This window comes from Prunus avium, chromosome 1 (genome assembly GCF_965620075.1).
Source record: "Prunus avium chromosome 1, drPruAviu1.hap1.1, whole genome shotgun sequence".
Lineage (NCBI taxonomy): Eukaryota > Viridiplantae > Streptophyta > Magnoliopsida > Rosales > Rosaceae > Prunus > Prunus avium.
Window position 1 is genome coordinate 41,877,339 of NC_142284.1, and position 13,413 is coordinate 41,890,751.

A 13,413-nucleotide genomic window follows, 5' to 3' on the forward strand; every position below is an offset into this window, starting at 1 on the left:
TCATAAAGAACTTAACTTAACCTTAGGAATCATTTGGTACACCATATTAGACTCTAAATAGGAGTAAATAGTCCATGTCAGGTGTCTGGTGTCAACTTGTATTATTTAATTACCTTACTATTTTAAACGAGTTGGGCTTTTAATACTCTTCTTACCCGACTAACTAATACAACCCACACACCCCGGTTTAGATAATACACCAAACACCCCGGTTTAGATAAAAATAAATTCGTGTCATTTGAACTTCAATTTCCACTTAAATTATCAAAGAATATTTTGTAAAAAAATTGTTTGAGTCGATGTTATTCGGAACAACACCAAACACAGTATAGTTTAGTCAGATTATTTATCCATAACAACACCAAACGCCTTATAATATTATGGATAAATAGTCAGTACTCTCCGAAACATATTAACACTATCCGAAAGAAATTAGTTAGTACAATCCGACGTACCAAACAAACCCTAATAGTATTATTATCACATACGAGACTAGCTAGCATTGCTAATGATCCACACCAGAATGATAATTTGTACGCGTTTCACCACATATACACATAAGGTATGAGATTCACAAACTCATCAATATCATCAAGTCACCATACATCCGACCCATGCAATATTAGGCATCCCACATAACCAAGTGGCATATATATATATATATAATACAAATAATAATAAATATTTACTGGACTAAAAATATATATTGAAGCGTGTGGGGGCCATTTTGGCCGGGGCTGTCCTGTTTGCTTAAATATGAGCCTCCCGTACTATACTGAGAGGTTGACGGCGATTTTTCTAACTTATCTTTTTTCTATTCCCCTCTCTTTCTTTCTTTCTCTTCTTATTAATTTGATTCCTTTTTTCAATTTCCACTTCTCTCTCTCTCTCTCTCTCTCTCTCTCTCTCTCTCTTCTGTAGGAAAATTGAATTGCAATTTGCAACTGTACATTGATGAGACTAAAGCTTTCAAGCCCCTCCCCACCCTTCAAAAAGTTCAAAAACTACGCGTCCTTTCCAACACTCACACTCACACGCACAACCAAACACCCCAAAACCCTAATCTCGCTCTCTCTGGCATCTCTCTTCAGATTCATGCTCAATTTTCACAGCCGATTACAATCTCAACCGATCCTGGTCGATTCTCATGGACGACGACAAAGACAACCGCGATCCAGTTAGCAAGACCGAGTTCACGACTCAGTCCACCTGGCCACTCGACTCGGACAGCGCCTACTTCTTCTCCAGCCACGACGTCAGAGACAACACACTCCTCACCGAATTCGGCTGGAACTTCCACCCGGACGGCTCCAGACCCGACGGCTTTTCGGAACTTGACCCGATCGGAACCCGCGACATGTCCGATTTGACGGCAACTAGTAGCCAGCTTGTTGCGGACTGCTTGCGACCCGCCGACAGCAGCAGCAGCAGCACCGCGGCGTTTCGGAGCTCCGACCCGGCCCCCGTCGTCGGATCCGCTTCGACGAACCCGTCCGTTTCGTCGACCTCCAGCGAGGATCCGCCGGAGAAATCAACGGGGTCCGGCGGCAAACCACCACCTGAGATACCGTGAGTGGGTTTCAATGATTAATGGTTTAAATGCGTAATTAACTTGTTTTTCTGTGGGCTAAGCTGTGCCAGGTATCTCTTTACAAAACCAATCAATAATTGAATTCCAAAATGAAAAAGAGAGACAGTGAGAGTGTTTGGGTGCAATCTGCAAAAATCTGCGTCCGTACAGTCTAGAAAGTAGAAAATTCCGCGCACACAGAAAACAGAAAACACAACAGAATATTACTAACAGCATAATAATAAGTATAGTAAAGTTCGCTTCATTCATGCAAGTTGGGGTGGCATTTTCGTAATTTTCAACACGAGAAGGGAATTGAGCGAAATTAAAGGGCTGCAGTTTTCGTGCACTCGAACACCGCCGTTATTACGGCGGTAATGGCGTGCCATAACTTTTCACGCTTTTGGGTAAAATAATTCTGTGTCTTTTTTATTTTTATTTTTATAATATTTGTTCTCGCAAATTACTAAAATGTTTAGAACGAATATACTAATTAATCAGTCTTTTAAATAATTAGGGGTCGCTCTTTGTTAATTTTTAGTTTTATTATTTATTATTTATTTTAATCTTTGTTCTTGCTGTAGTGTCCTAGCATTTGCGTCATAATGTGATGAATGCATGCGACATATTTGTCTCCAAGTTGCATGCTATAATACAATGCTTAGTGGTGTGATTTTATCATAATATTCTTGGATGGGATTCTTCTTTATTTGTGGTCCATTTTATTGTTACAGTTCTTCCTAATAATGGTGGCTTATAATTACATGTACCATATCATTTTGATGATCATAGAGAGCCTGCACTGCATGGTTCTATACTCTGCATGCCTCCTCATGTGAAGTAAGAGCTATAACATAAGCAAAATCATTTACGGTTTCGTTTCGAAAAACTCTAATGAACAAGAATTACAATGCACATTCACTTTAGATTTCTATGTAAAATTCATATAATGCATGGATTGTAATTTATTTGTTGTTAGAACTGATAAATTTTTTAATAGCATTACAAAACATGACTTATTATAAGTAACTTTAGCATTCCTGTTTGTTTTGAAATATATATATATATATAGGACATGAATTCATTCACTAAGTTTTGCTTTTTCCTTTTGGATTTTCAAGATATTGTTTTTATTGTGATAATTGTAGGTAAAATATTTTGTAGGAGTAAGGTTAAAAAGAAGGGGCAGAAGAGAATCCGGCAGCCACGATTTGCATTTATGACTAAGAGTGAAGTTGATCATCTTGAGGATGGGTACCGCTGGAGGAAATATGGACAGAAAGCTGTCAAAAACAGTCCCTTTCCAAGGTCTGCAACTTTTGAATTAACTTATCTGGAGACCAACTTTACATTATTTTGTTTCAGTATTGAATTCATTTCAAGTAATTCTGTAGGTTTCAAGGCAATTTGTTGGTTTGAAAACACAGGGATCGCATATGTATATTGAATATGATAAATTGAGACAAAATGAGAGTGAGAATAACATTGTCCTCCAATGATTTTACGAAATTACATTTCATAATCCGAACCGTTAAATTTATTTGTTACGCTCTCAAGTGAAGCGTGTGTTTTGCAGGAGCTACTATCGCTGCACAAATAGCAAATGCACAGTGAAGAAAAGGGTTGAACGTTCCTCTGAAGATCCCACGATTGTAATTACCACGTACGAAGGCCAACACTGCCATCATACCGTTGCATTCCCCCGGGGCGGAGTGATTGCTCCAGAATCTGGCTTTGCAGGCCACCAGTTGGCGCAGCTGCCTCCAGTCAGCTCACACTTCATGTATTATCCTGCAATTCAACCCAGAGAACGAGTTAGTCCTGTTAACTTGACACGAACGACTTCGCACCAATTAGCATCCCCACGTGGTGATGATGATGATGATGATGATCAAGCTGCAGGAGGAGGATCATCCCACAGCCTCGATCCACAGACAAGTGCAGTTCCTACAGATGAAGGGCTTCTTGGGGACATTGTACCTCCTGGGATGCGTAATCGATGAGATGGGTAAAACGGTAATTATACACCCATTCACTTGAATTATTTAATTGAATCGAATCGAATCAATGAAGTGAGATTATACAATAACCTTTGCTAAGTAGGTTGCACACATTACTAGAAATATGGAAAGCAAAACCCTAAGTCATGAAATGATGATGAAGCTAGAAAAAAGAAAGAAATGAAATGATGATGAAGCTAGCTGCTAGCCTAAGAAACATAGCAAGTTGATCTGGAATATTGAAACATTACTTTAGGCGCATGAATGAAAGAATTTAGCTTTTAAAATCTGGAATCTATGGTTGGACTGCCAGGAGATGGCAAAAAAAGAAAAGCAAAAGCGTCAAGTATATACATGAGTGGTTCTTAATCTATGTGACCAGATTTTGACTATATATAAATATGTCTTTGCTTTTTGATGTGAAAATAGAACTGTATCTATCTATGCACCACCACTATCAACATCTATCATGTACTTGTCATTGGCTACAAACTTATCAGCTACGCTTGGGATCTAGTGCTACCTAGTTTACTATATATCTTATCCTTGATCATTACAATTTACATGCCCCGTACTTTAATTATTATCCTTCCACACCACATCTATTATTCAGCTGTCTCCTCTCCTCTTTCATTCTTTTTTTTTTGTTTTTTTGTTTGATAGGACTCCTCTCCTCTTTCATTCATTCAACCAAAACAAAGCCAGCTCTAGCTAAAGCCATAATGCTTTATTATATATTTTTCTTATTCAACCTCTGCTGTGGTATTTGATTAATTTCTGCATTATGTATATATATATATGTTCTTATATTCTTGGAAGCCTTCTATGTTATTTCAGCATCGTAGCCCAAATTTCATTTCTTGAAATACTTTTTTGCAATGAAAAAAAAAAGAAAAAAAAAAGAGGTGGCGCACTAATTAAGAATATATATACGTCAAGTGAGTTATAATATGGGGTAGAAAATATGCGCATCAATATATATATATATATACACACACCGGGAACATTTGGGATGAGCCAAAAACTTTTTAAAAAGGTAAAGAAAACAAGCTTAAAAGAAGAAACTTATACAAAATTCTATTCTATATGATGAGGGTTTTGTAAATGGAACCTAATTATTACCTAAATATTATTTGTTGTGTAGCATTGACCTTATTCAAGCTCGGTCAACGTCGCCATATATATATATGCATGCATGCATATGCGGGTAGCAGCTGCAGTGCAGTATCTTCAGCTTAACTAGCTAGTATTATGAGGAGCATGCGCATCTTCCAAAATCCAACAGAGCCAAATACATATATATATATATATATATATATTTATATCGGAGGAGATGAGTGTGGTCTGGTCTATGACATTTAAGCTTTGCATGTAACTGATCTGAGCACCATGAGACTCTTAATCCCTATTGTTGTGTATATAATTTAAATTATTTAAACATCCCAATTATTCATGCACAATCATGTAGGTAGTCCACCGTTTAATTACGATATTTAATTATAAACTGAGATCTGATCTTATATATTCAGTCTAATTAACTTTTTGATGATTAAACATTACATTATATAATGTGCATATATGTATACAGATTTTCTCTTATGAAGACGTCCGCATGTTATTACCGTGCAAATGTCATGTATTTTTTATTACCCTTCTGCATGTTATAGACGTCCGCATAGAAGAAGAACTAAATTTATGTAATATCGAATATGCATATGGTTATAAGAGTGTTGTGGATATCATATACATGCACCTCCTCATCGACAGGTTTATGAATTAATACTCATCTTCAACCTTAGAATTAATTAGGGAAGTTAATTGGTATGATCCTTGAAACAAGTTGTTTCATACATAAGGATTTCGTTAGACTGTGAATTGCCCTAGTTCTAGTTGCCGACTGAGTTGCGTGGACTTGCGTACGTGTTGGTTGCCCTAGTTTCTAGTTGCCGACATTGCTTTTTCACTTTTACTTATTATTTTTTTAACTCTTCCTTTTCACCTTATATTTCTATTTTTTTTAAAGGAGATTTACTATTATACCCAATATAGGGGCTCAAATTATAAAAATACTCTATATGAAATGTGATGTATTTTTGCTCACCACTTTAACCCAATATGTACCCTCACCACTTTTCTCAACACTTGACACGTGTCCCTTGGTATAACTATAGTTAACTCTTTACTTTGTATTTATGCAACTATGGTTATGCCAATAGACGCATGTCAAATGTTGAGAAGGGTGGTGAAGATACAATTTGGGTTAAAGTAGTGAGCAAAAATGCTCCCATATGAAATGGACTTTAGAAACACACTCAAAGCCCATTTACAACATAACAAAGAGACTTTTAACTTCTTATAAATTATAAAACTATAATCTATTTCTTAAAACAAACCCAACCCCAAAACCTCATAAAAAAACTCAAAATACTTAATAGGGCATCAAAGTAATTTAATAATTAAAATTAAATTAAATAGAACCAGCTGTTATTTTCTGGATTTTTTTTAGGTTTATTTATAGAAATTAAATATAGGGTTTATTTATATATTTTGTGTTAAAAATAGGTATATACTAAATATGTCTTTTTTTTATAATTCCGTTGCTGCAATTACGTTTCTTTTATTACAGGCCGAGTGGCGAAAAGTGGCAATTATACACAAGTTACCCGTGCGCTCTTTACCGAAATTGTTTGTTAATTGTCGGCTAATCTAACGCTGGAGAGGTTAATTATTGTGCCTACCCACCTACTTAGCTTTTCCATGCAATATATATACAATTGAGGAAGTAATTAGTGGGAGCCTAATTTATTAGTTTGGTGATGGTTTGATAAATCTTCAGCATAAACTTTCCTTCAAGGCAAAAGAAGAAAATAAAAAAGCTGGGAATTCATTAATAAGTTTTGACAGCCAACAACAGTAATAGGATAAGATGAATAGGATAAGATGAATGATAGCAACTTTCTTTTTAAATTGTGGTGATATTACGTTATAGAGAAAAATTTCCATGAAACAGAGATAGCAATTCCAACTAATAAATACTATAATACACGTGATAACACTTCAAATAACATAATATTATTGGCCGAAAATATTACTGTTTTGCTATCCCGATTGTAACTAATGCCATGCCTACGAGTCACGACAATTAAATTGAATTGAGGAGTGTCGTGTAGTCAATCTTTGTCTTAAGTTTGAGCAGAGCAAGGAGGACGCGTGTCGTATTAACCAAGACCTGGTTTTGAGTCAGTGAGTCAGTTGTCCAAATCGAAATCAATATGGGGAATGGGCGGATAAAGAAAGACAAGAGATAAAAGCGGCGTCTCACCGGGCTCCATGTACGGGAGCCCAGAACCAACCAACTTCCTTGTCTCCTCCTCCTCCTCCTCCTCTTCCTCCTCGATGGCATATAAGTTATTATTTATTTATTCATGGGCGATTACGTACGTGATGTGCCTGTCCTCCTAACCAATTAACAGTCAATATCAATTTAAAGCTACTTTATATTATTAGAATTTGATTAGCTCTCATAATAACTGCAAAACTAAAATAATTTACTCCAATGAATTTATATTAATTATATAAACATTTGGTTAGGCCATCTCCATCAACCCAACTGCAATTGATTGAGAGAGAGAGAAAGAGAGAAAGAGAGAGTGACACCACAAATTATATAAATAAATAAATAAATAAATAAATAAATAAATCCTCTACATTTTGACCTTTTAGGTCATAAAGAAGGAAGGCAGGACCCATGGGGTTTGGTCCAGTGGTTGGGGCTGGGTCCACCATGTTTGGCCGAATGTGAGCAGGCTCCTCAGTGAGGTCCTGCGTTCGATGCTCCGCATGTGTAAAAGAACCCCAGGGGGAGAGCTTTAACCTTAACCCCTCCCCGGCTCGGAGTGGTTGCACACTTGCCACCATTTTGTTCACCAAAAAAAAAAAAAAAGGAAGGCAGGAAGATATCATAACAGTCATCTCTTTTGGCTGTTTCATTGCTATAAAACTTCCTTTTGTGTTTCTAAATTGGTATCCAACAAATTATTGCCACTATATTTAATTTATTTCTTGTACCTTCTGGAATCACACCTTATTTTTGTTGCAAAAAAAGAATTAAAAAAAGCATGTTATATTCTGAGCTAAGGCCTTTTTGTGGCTTGGGCCTGGTTAGATATACTCTCTATGAATTTGAGATTCGAGAGAGGCCCATCTATGGAAAATCAAACCCTACATCTACCGGCCCAAAGAGAGTGTGTGCAGTCGTTTACTCTCAGTACTGAGAAAATAATCAAGATTTTAGCACTCTCTCTCTCATCCATCCACGTTATAGGATCAGAAGAAGAAGGCATGACAGAGAGATGTCCCCCCAAAAACAAAAACAAAAACAAAAAAATCAGAAACACAAGGGTACGCTACCCTACCCTTAATTGTTAGGTAATACATTGCATTCCCATCCCATCTGCTCAAGCAAAGATAAAAATGGAAAAAACAGGTTATGACCAATTCCACTCAAAGCTCTTGGATTTCATACAAACATTTATCAGATTTTAAACAAATAAAGTTAAAATTCAGGAAACAAACACCCATAGTACTAATGGGCTCTATTGCCCACAGGTTAAGAAAAACAACAATGGCTTTGGATTTTTTTTGGCCTATCCCACCAAGTTCCTTCCAAGTTGGGTCCACTGAATCAAAGAAAACATGGATTTTTGTTTTGTTTTGTTTCTGGTTCATAAAGTAATTGAGCTATGTCAGTGCAATAAGATACAGATTTGTTTTGGAAAGATTTGGTGTTCCATAGCACATCCCATATGAGTTCATAATTCTATTTACAGAAAGTGTTTATATTCCTCTCAAGTGGTTCTTGTTTCTGAGTTGATGCAAATGCAAATGCTTCTTTACTGGCCGAAAAAGAAAAAGTGGGCCTGCTGATGAGGCCATGGTAGATTTCACATGTCACTAAGTTGAATTTAAACAAAATTCTAAAGCTTAGTGGCAGATGCTATGCAACCACCTAGAGCCGTACAATCATTATATATATATATATATATACTTATCCAATTTGAGGCTTCATGTTTAAGATTCATCCACATCTCTAACAACCCTGTTCATGCTGAATTCTATTGCAGTAGATTTTGCTGTTAATGGGTCTAATTTAGTTGGGGTGGGAAACACTTTTTTCTACATTGAAAGAGGACTCATTGTAAAGCAACTACAACAAGTAAGGGTGGCTTAAAAAAAAATCCTATCTGTAATCATTTCATCATACAGAGATGAAAATGCAAATCTGAGTGAATGGGGATGTAAATTCTAGAGGAAACTTATCTCCCAACATTTGAAGTTTAGTGGCACTTTTCAACATTTCCCCATAAAGCAGGTGGTCCTGGATACTTTTGGGAAAAACACACTCAACCAGTGAAAAAAATTGGTGCTTGACTTCTGAATGGCCACAATTACAAGTGGAGTTGATTATGAAAGTTGCGAGGCAATTAGTCCTCTTATTTCATTTTGTCTTGTAATTTTTTCTGGTGTCAAGGGCCCTAGCTTGGTGATGGAAAGTGACACTTCCTCATTAAGTGGTTTTCATAAAATAGGTAAAAATTTCAAGAGCACATACTTTTTTTTGACATTCTGTTTTACTTGTTCTTGTAAATGGGAAAGTTTGAGAGCTAAGGGAATTGTGTATTTCACACTAACATTGTTGATGATATGTGACCAACTTTCACCTTTTTCATATTATGATGTAGTCCTACTTTGTCTTCTTGTCTTTTATTTTATAATAGAAGCTATAGTTAAAAACTTGTTGACTCTCTAAATAATATTATGAGACATTCCAAAACAGTGAGGAGAATATTAAATATTTCAAAATGGGAAGAGAGAGAAGCTAAGTTCCTATAGCTACATGTCTCGGAAAAAAACAGATCAGTGCACTCAAAATGAGACGATCAAATAGATTATTAGAACAAATAAAAAAACTAAGGAAGGTGAAAACTGCAAGAATAACTCATCCTTCCTGTCCATGAACCAGAAATGGAACCATTACCTCTGCAAGGCATACTTTGAATCTGGGGCCCAAGAGAAACAAAAAATTCACCAAATTGTCTGTACTTGCCTGCATTTGCAACATTACAGAAAAATGGCAGAGTACTTGTAAGTTGTAGAGAAGACCCACCAAGAATTCATGCTTGTTCCTTCTTCCAACCTACCATGTCATGAACCCAAATTGCTCATTTGCTTCATCCTCCATAGGAGCTGGAAGGTTAAGATCAAATAGAGCGGTGATTTCAGCCTCATGAGGGGCTTCAGGTTCTTGCCTAAGTACCACAGTTTTGACTTCACGGCCTCCAACAAAATGGGACCTCTTGTGACCACCTAAAGCTTGGCCTGACCTGAAAACCTTGAAGCAGAATGGGCACTCATGTCCCTTGCTTTTCTTTGAACCTGAATTTCTCTTTGCACTGCCAGATAATAAGTTTTCATCAATTGGTCTTTTGCCACTGCAAGGCTCAACAAGCTTACTCTCGGGTGTTGGAACAGGAGAGACTTCAGTGTCTATGCTGTTTTCCCCACTCTCGTACATGGACTCAGAGTAGCCATTGGTCTTTGTATGACTGGCTCTGTGTCCTCCAAGAGCCCTATGAGAGTGGAAGGTCTTCTTACAAGTCAAGCACTCATATTTGCTGCTCTTTCGAGCGTTTCTGCAGACTTCAACATTGGTAGAACCATTAGTAAATGGTCTGTGAAAACCGTTCTTGGTTGTCTTTCTCAATGCGTACTTTAAAGACCCTCCTCTATGCACTTGATCAGGATGAGCTTCTTCCTTTGACAAATGATCCTTCCCCACTTCAGATTTCATATGAAAACCCCTTCTTAACTTAACATCATAGGATTCATATCCCTCAAATTTAGATCCAAATTCTGCTCTAACCTTGTGAAATTCACCATTCCTAATAAACCCATCAACAGAAACATCTGATTCAACCTTCTTTGGTTCATGTCTGAAATACCCAGAATCAGAATTGTCAGAAACAGTGATCTCCTCAGATTTCAACTTTTCGTCTCTTGCTCTCTTCATGCCCATAATATCATTCACTTTCGAGGCACAATTGAGACCCTGCTCAGTACTAATTCTCATATCAATAGATGATGATTTAGTCTCTAAAACCACAGAGTTGTTATCTGAAGACTCAGCAAATGAATTCAAACCCCCTTTGTGACCAGAATCCCGAGACAACATCATCAAACTAATAGCCACCTCTTGTTGTTCTTGCTCGACCCCAGAACCAGATGAAGAACCATTTGCCATAGAAGAGTAAACATCAAGATTCTGGTATTTCATTCTTTTGGAGATCCTTCTCAGCCTTGGAGCTGATGTCTCTGTATCTGACTGACTATCCATTACTAGTTTCTGCTTCTCACCAGTGTCTGAGGTTTCTTCAAGCTTGTTAATCAGCTTCTCCTTCTCCGAGTGACAAGCCATATGACCACACAGAGCCTTCAATGACTGAAACCCCTTACCACATTCTTTGCACACCTTTCCCTGCTGCAAGTGTAAAGTAGGGCCTGAATCCACAAACCTCCAAGTTTTCTTGGGATTCTCTCTGAGAGAGTAGCCAGAATGCCCAGCAGCTTCAGACCCTGAATCTCCTTTGCTCTTTCCCACAACATCTGAAGGTGAAAACTTCACTATCCTAGCTTTAGCTATTTCATCATCATCTTCCTCTTTCTCCAGAGTTGGTTTCTTATTCAAATGGGTCCTGATGTGACCACCCAAGGACTTCCCACAAGGGAACCTCTTGTTGCAAAACTTGCACACAAATTTCTTTTTCTGATTCTGATCTTCTTCTTCCATAGTTGGATTTTTAATCACTCAATAGTCAAAACCAAACGATAGGCACTAGTAAAGAAAACAAAATCAGCAAACCACGCCTTACCTCAAATGAACTAGAATGCAGCATTCCATTCCATGATCTTGCTTGTTCCAGCAAAAAGACCCAAATAGCAGAGAGAAACAGAGCAAGTGAAGGGACAATCTCAGATCGAACAGCTGAAAAACAGATCACAAGGTTTGGTGCTTTATTGCAGGTGAGTAACAGATGAGAATCGAAATGTTGAGATGTGACAGTTTTGTGAAGTACGAGATCCGACCCACAAAAAGGAACGCTTTAAATTCCATATCAAAGTACCCACAATCCCTTTTTCAATGTTGCAAAATAAAATTAATTGGGTTTAAATTGAAAAGATCAAAACTTTAAGAAATGGGTCGCTAATAATGGCGACGAAGAGGCCTGTAAAAAACAATCAAAGCTAACCATGACTGATTCAGAGGTTCTTCTCTCTCTCTAAGCTCCCTCTAGCTGTCTCTCTCTCTCTCTCTTAGTTTGTGTTATAGTCGGAGGAGAATTCCATGCATGGAAGCAAAAGATAAAAAGGGCATAAAAGATTGGCAGCACGTGTAGTCAAGCGAGACGCCTTCGCTGATCAATTGGACGGCCAGGATTGGTGGGTATGTTTTGAGGATCCCAAGGTTCCAGGACTAAACAATACTACCACATAGATATTGGCACAGTAAAACTGAAACATCCAAACTATACCTTAATCTTGTCTTTGTTTGTAATTGTAGATTAGCACAAATGAAAGGTGAGATCTTCAACTGTTATTGATTTATGAGAGGTGCTACGGTCAGTTGCTCACATCCTATAAGAATCAACGGTTAAAATCAACCTACATACGCACATAAATAACTAAATATAACATAAATCCCTAGCCTACCCATTAAGAAAGAAATGCAAATGTAATTGCAAATTGCATAGGTGACTAGTGCATGTCAACATATCAATGGGTTTTCTTTATTCATTTCCTTTCCCACTACATGAGAATATGACTGCTGTTTTGTAAAACATAGTCTCTATCCACATTCCACATTTTTGTACATTTGTTTCTTTGTTTGTAGTCCACATTTTCAACATTATGTATTTTCCAAGTTTAATTATGATCTAATACAATATCTGAGATTCAAATTGTAAGACCTGTGTTTTGGGGAAACAAGAACGGTGAGCAATCCCATATCGCTCGGGGAGGAAAAGGTGAAGTGTTTTATATGTGTGGGCACTTCTCTTCATAGTAAGAGGTCTTTTGGGCAAGATAGCATTAGCTTGAGCTCAAGAACAAAACCGTGAGAGGGGAGGCCCCAAGCGGACAATATTCTGCTAGGGGAGTCGGGTTGTGACACAAATCTTGAAGTTAAATTTGAAGTTGGATCATCGTTAAAATGACACATGTTTTTCCCAATTCATCAAACACCTGAAGAATATAGGTTTTCCAAAGTGTTCAATTCATAGGAAGACACATTTACTTAGTAATTACCAGTACAGTTTCCTTGATTAAGTCAATCGGCCATATTGTAGTGATCTGCTTGTCAAATATCCTTATTTAAATTAGAAGTTAAAACACTTCCTGCTTGGCATCTTGCAAAATCCATCACTTTTTTTGGTGGGGTCTTATCGGCTGTATAAAATGCAGACCTTCGCTTCAATAACGAATACAAAATTGGGTGAAAGAAATTCAAGAATTTCGTGGGATCTTTTTACCCAATATTGCTCGTTACATATAAAGCTTCACCTAACCATGAGGTTTTAAATTTCTTAATTGTTGTTTGACCAAAATGTGCCAAGCCAACTGAAGAACTCCATCTGGCCAAAGAAAAAATATTAAAGAATTCAACCACCCATTTTAAAAAAGCATTGACCTTGAAGATAAGGAGTCGCATTGCAGCATGCATGTCAGTCCTCATTAGACTCTGCCGCCGCAAGTATATATTTTCTAAATTTCTATTTCTTATATTTTGTG

The 13,413-nt window shown here is 37.2% G+C and overlaps 2 protein-coding genes across 2 annotated transcripts; one reads left to right on the forward strand and one right to left on the reverse strand.

Moving 5' to 3' along the window:
- The first annotated feature begins 873 nt into the window (after nt 1–873).
- On the forward strand, nt 874–5,016 carry WRKY57 (WRKY DNA-binding protein 57). The gene is made up of 4 exons (XM_021951812.2): nt 874–1,569; nt 2,735–2,878; nt 3,147–3,586; nt 4,715–5,016. Exons 1-3 carry the CDS (start codon nt 1,148–1,150, stop codon nt 3,571–3,573), a joined length of 993 nt encoding a protein of 330 aa, XP_021807504.1. The 5' UTR covers nt 874–1,147; the 3' UTR covers nt 3,574–3,586; nt 4,715–5,016.
- Nucleotides 5,017–9,406: 4,390 nt separating this feature from the next.
- Nucleotides 9,407–11,966, reverse strand: LOC110751285 (uncharacterized). The gene has a single exon (XM_021951726.2). The coding sequence runs from the start codon at nt 11,414–11,416 to the stop codon at nt 9,767–9,769; it is 1,650 nt and encodes a 549-aa protein (XP_021807418.1). The 5' UTR covers nt 11,417–11,966; the 3' UTR covers nt 9,407–9,766.
- Nucleotides 11,967–13,413: the final 1,447 nt, after the last annotated feature.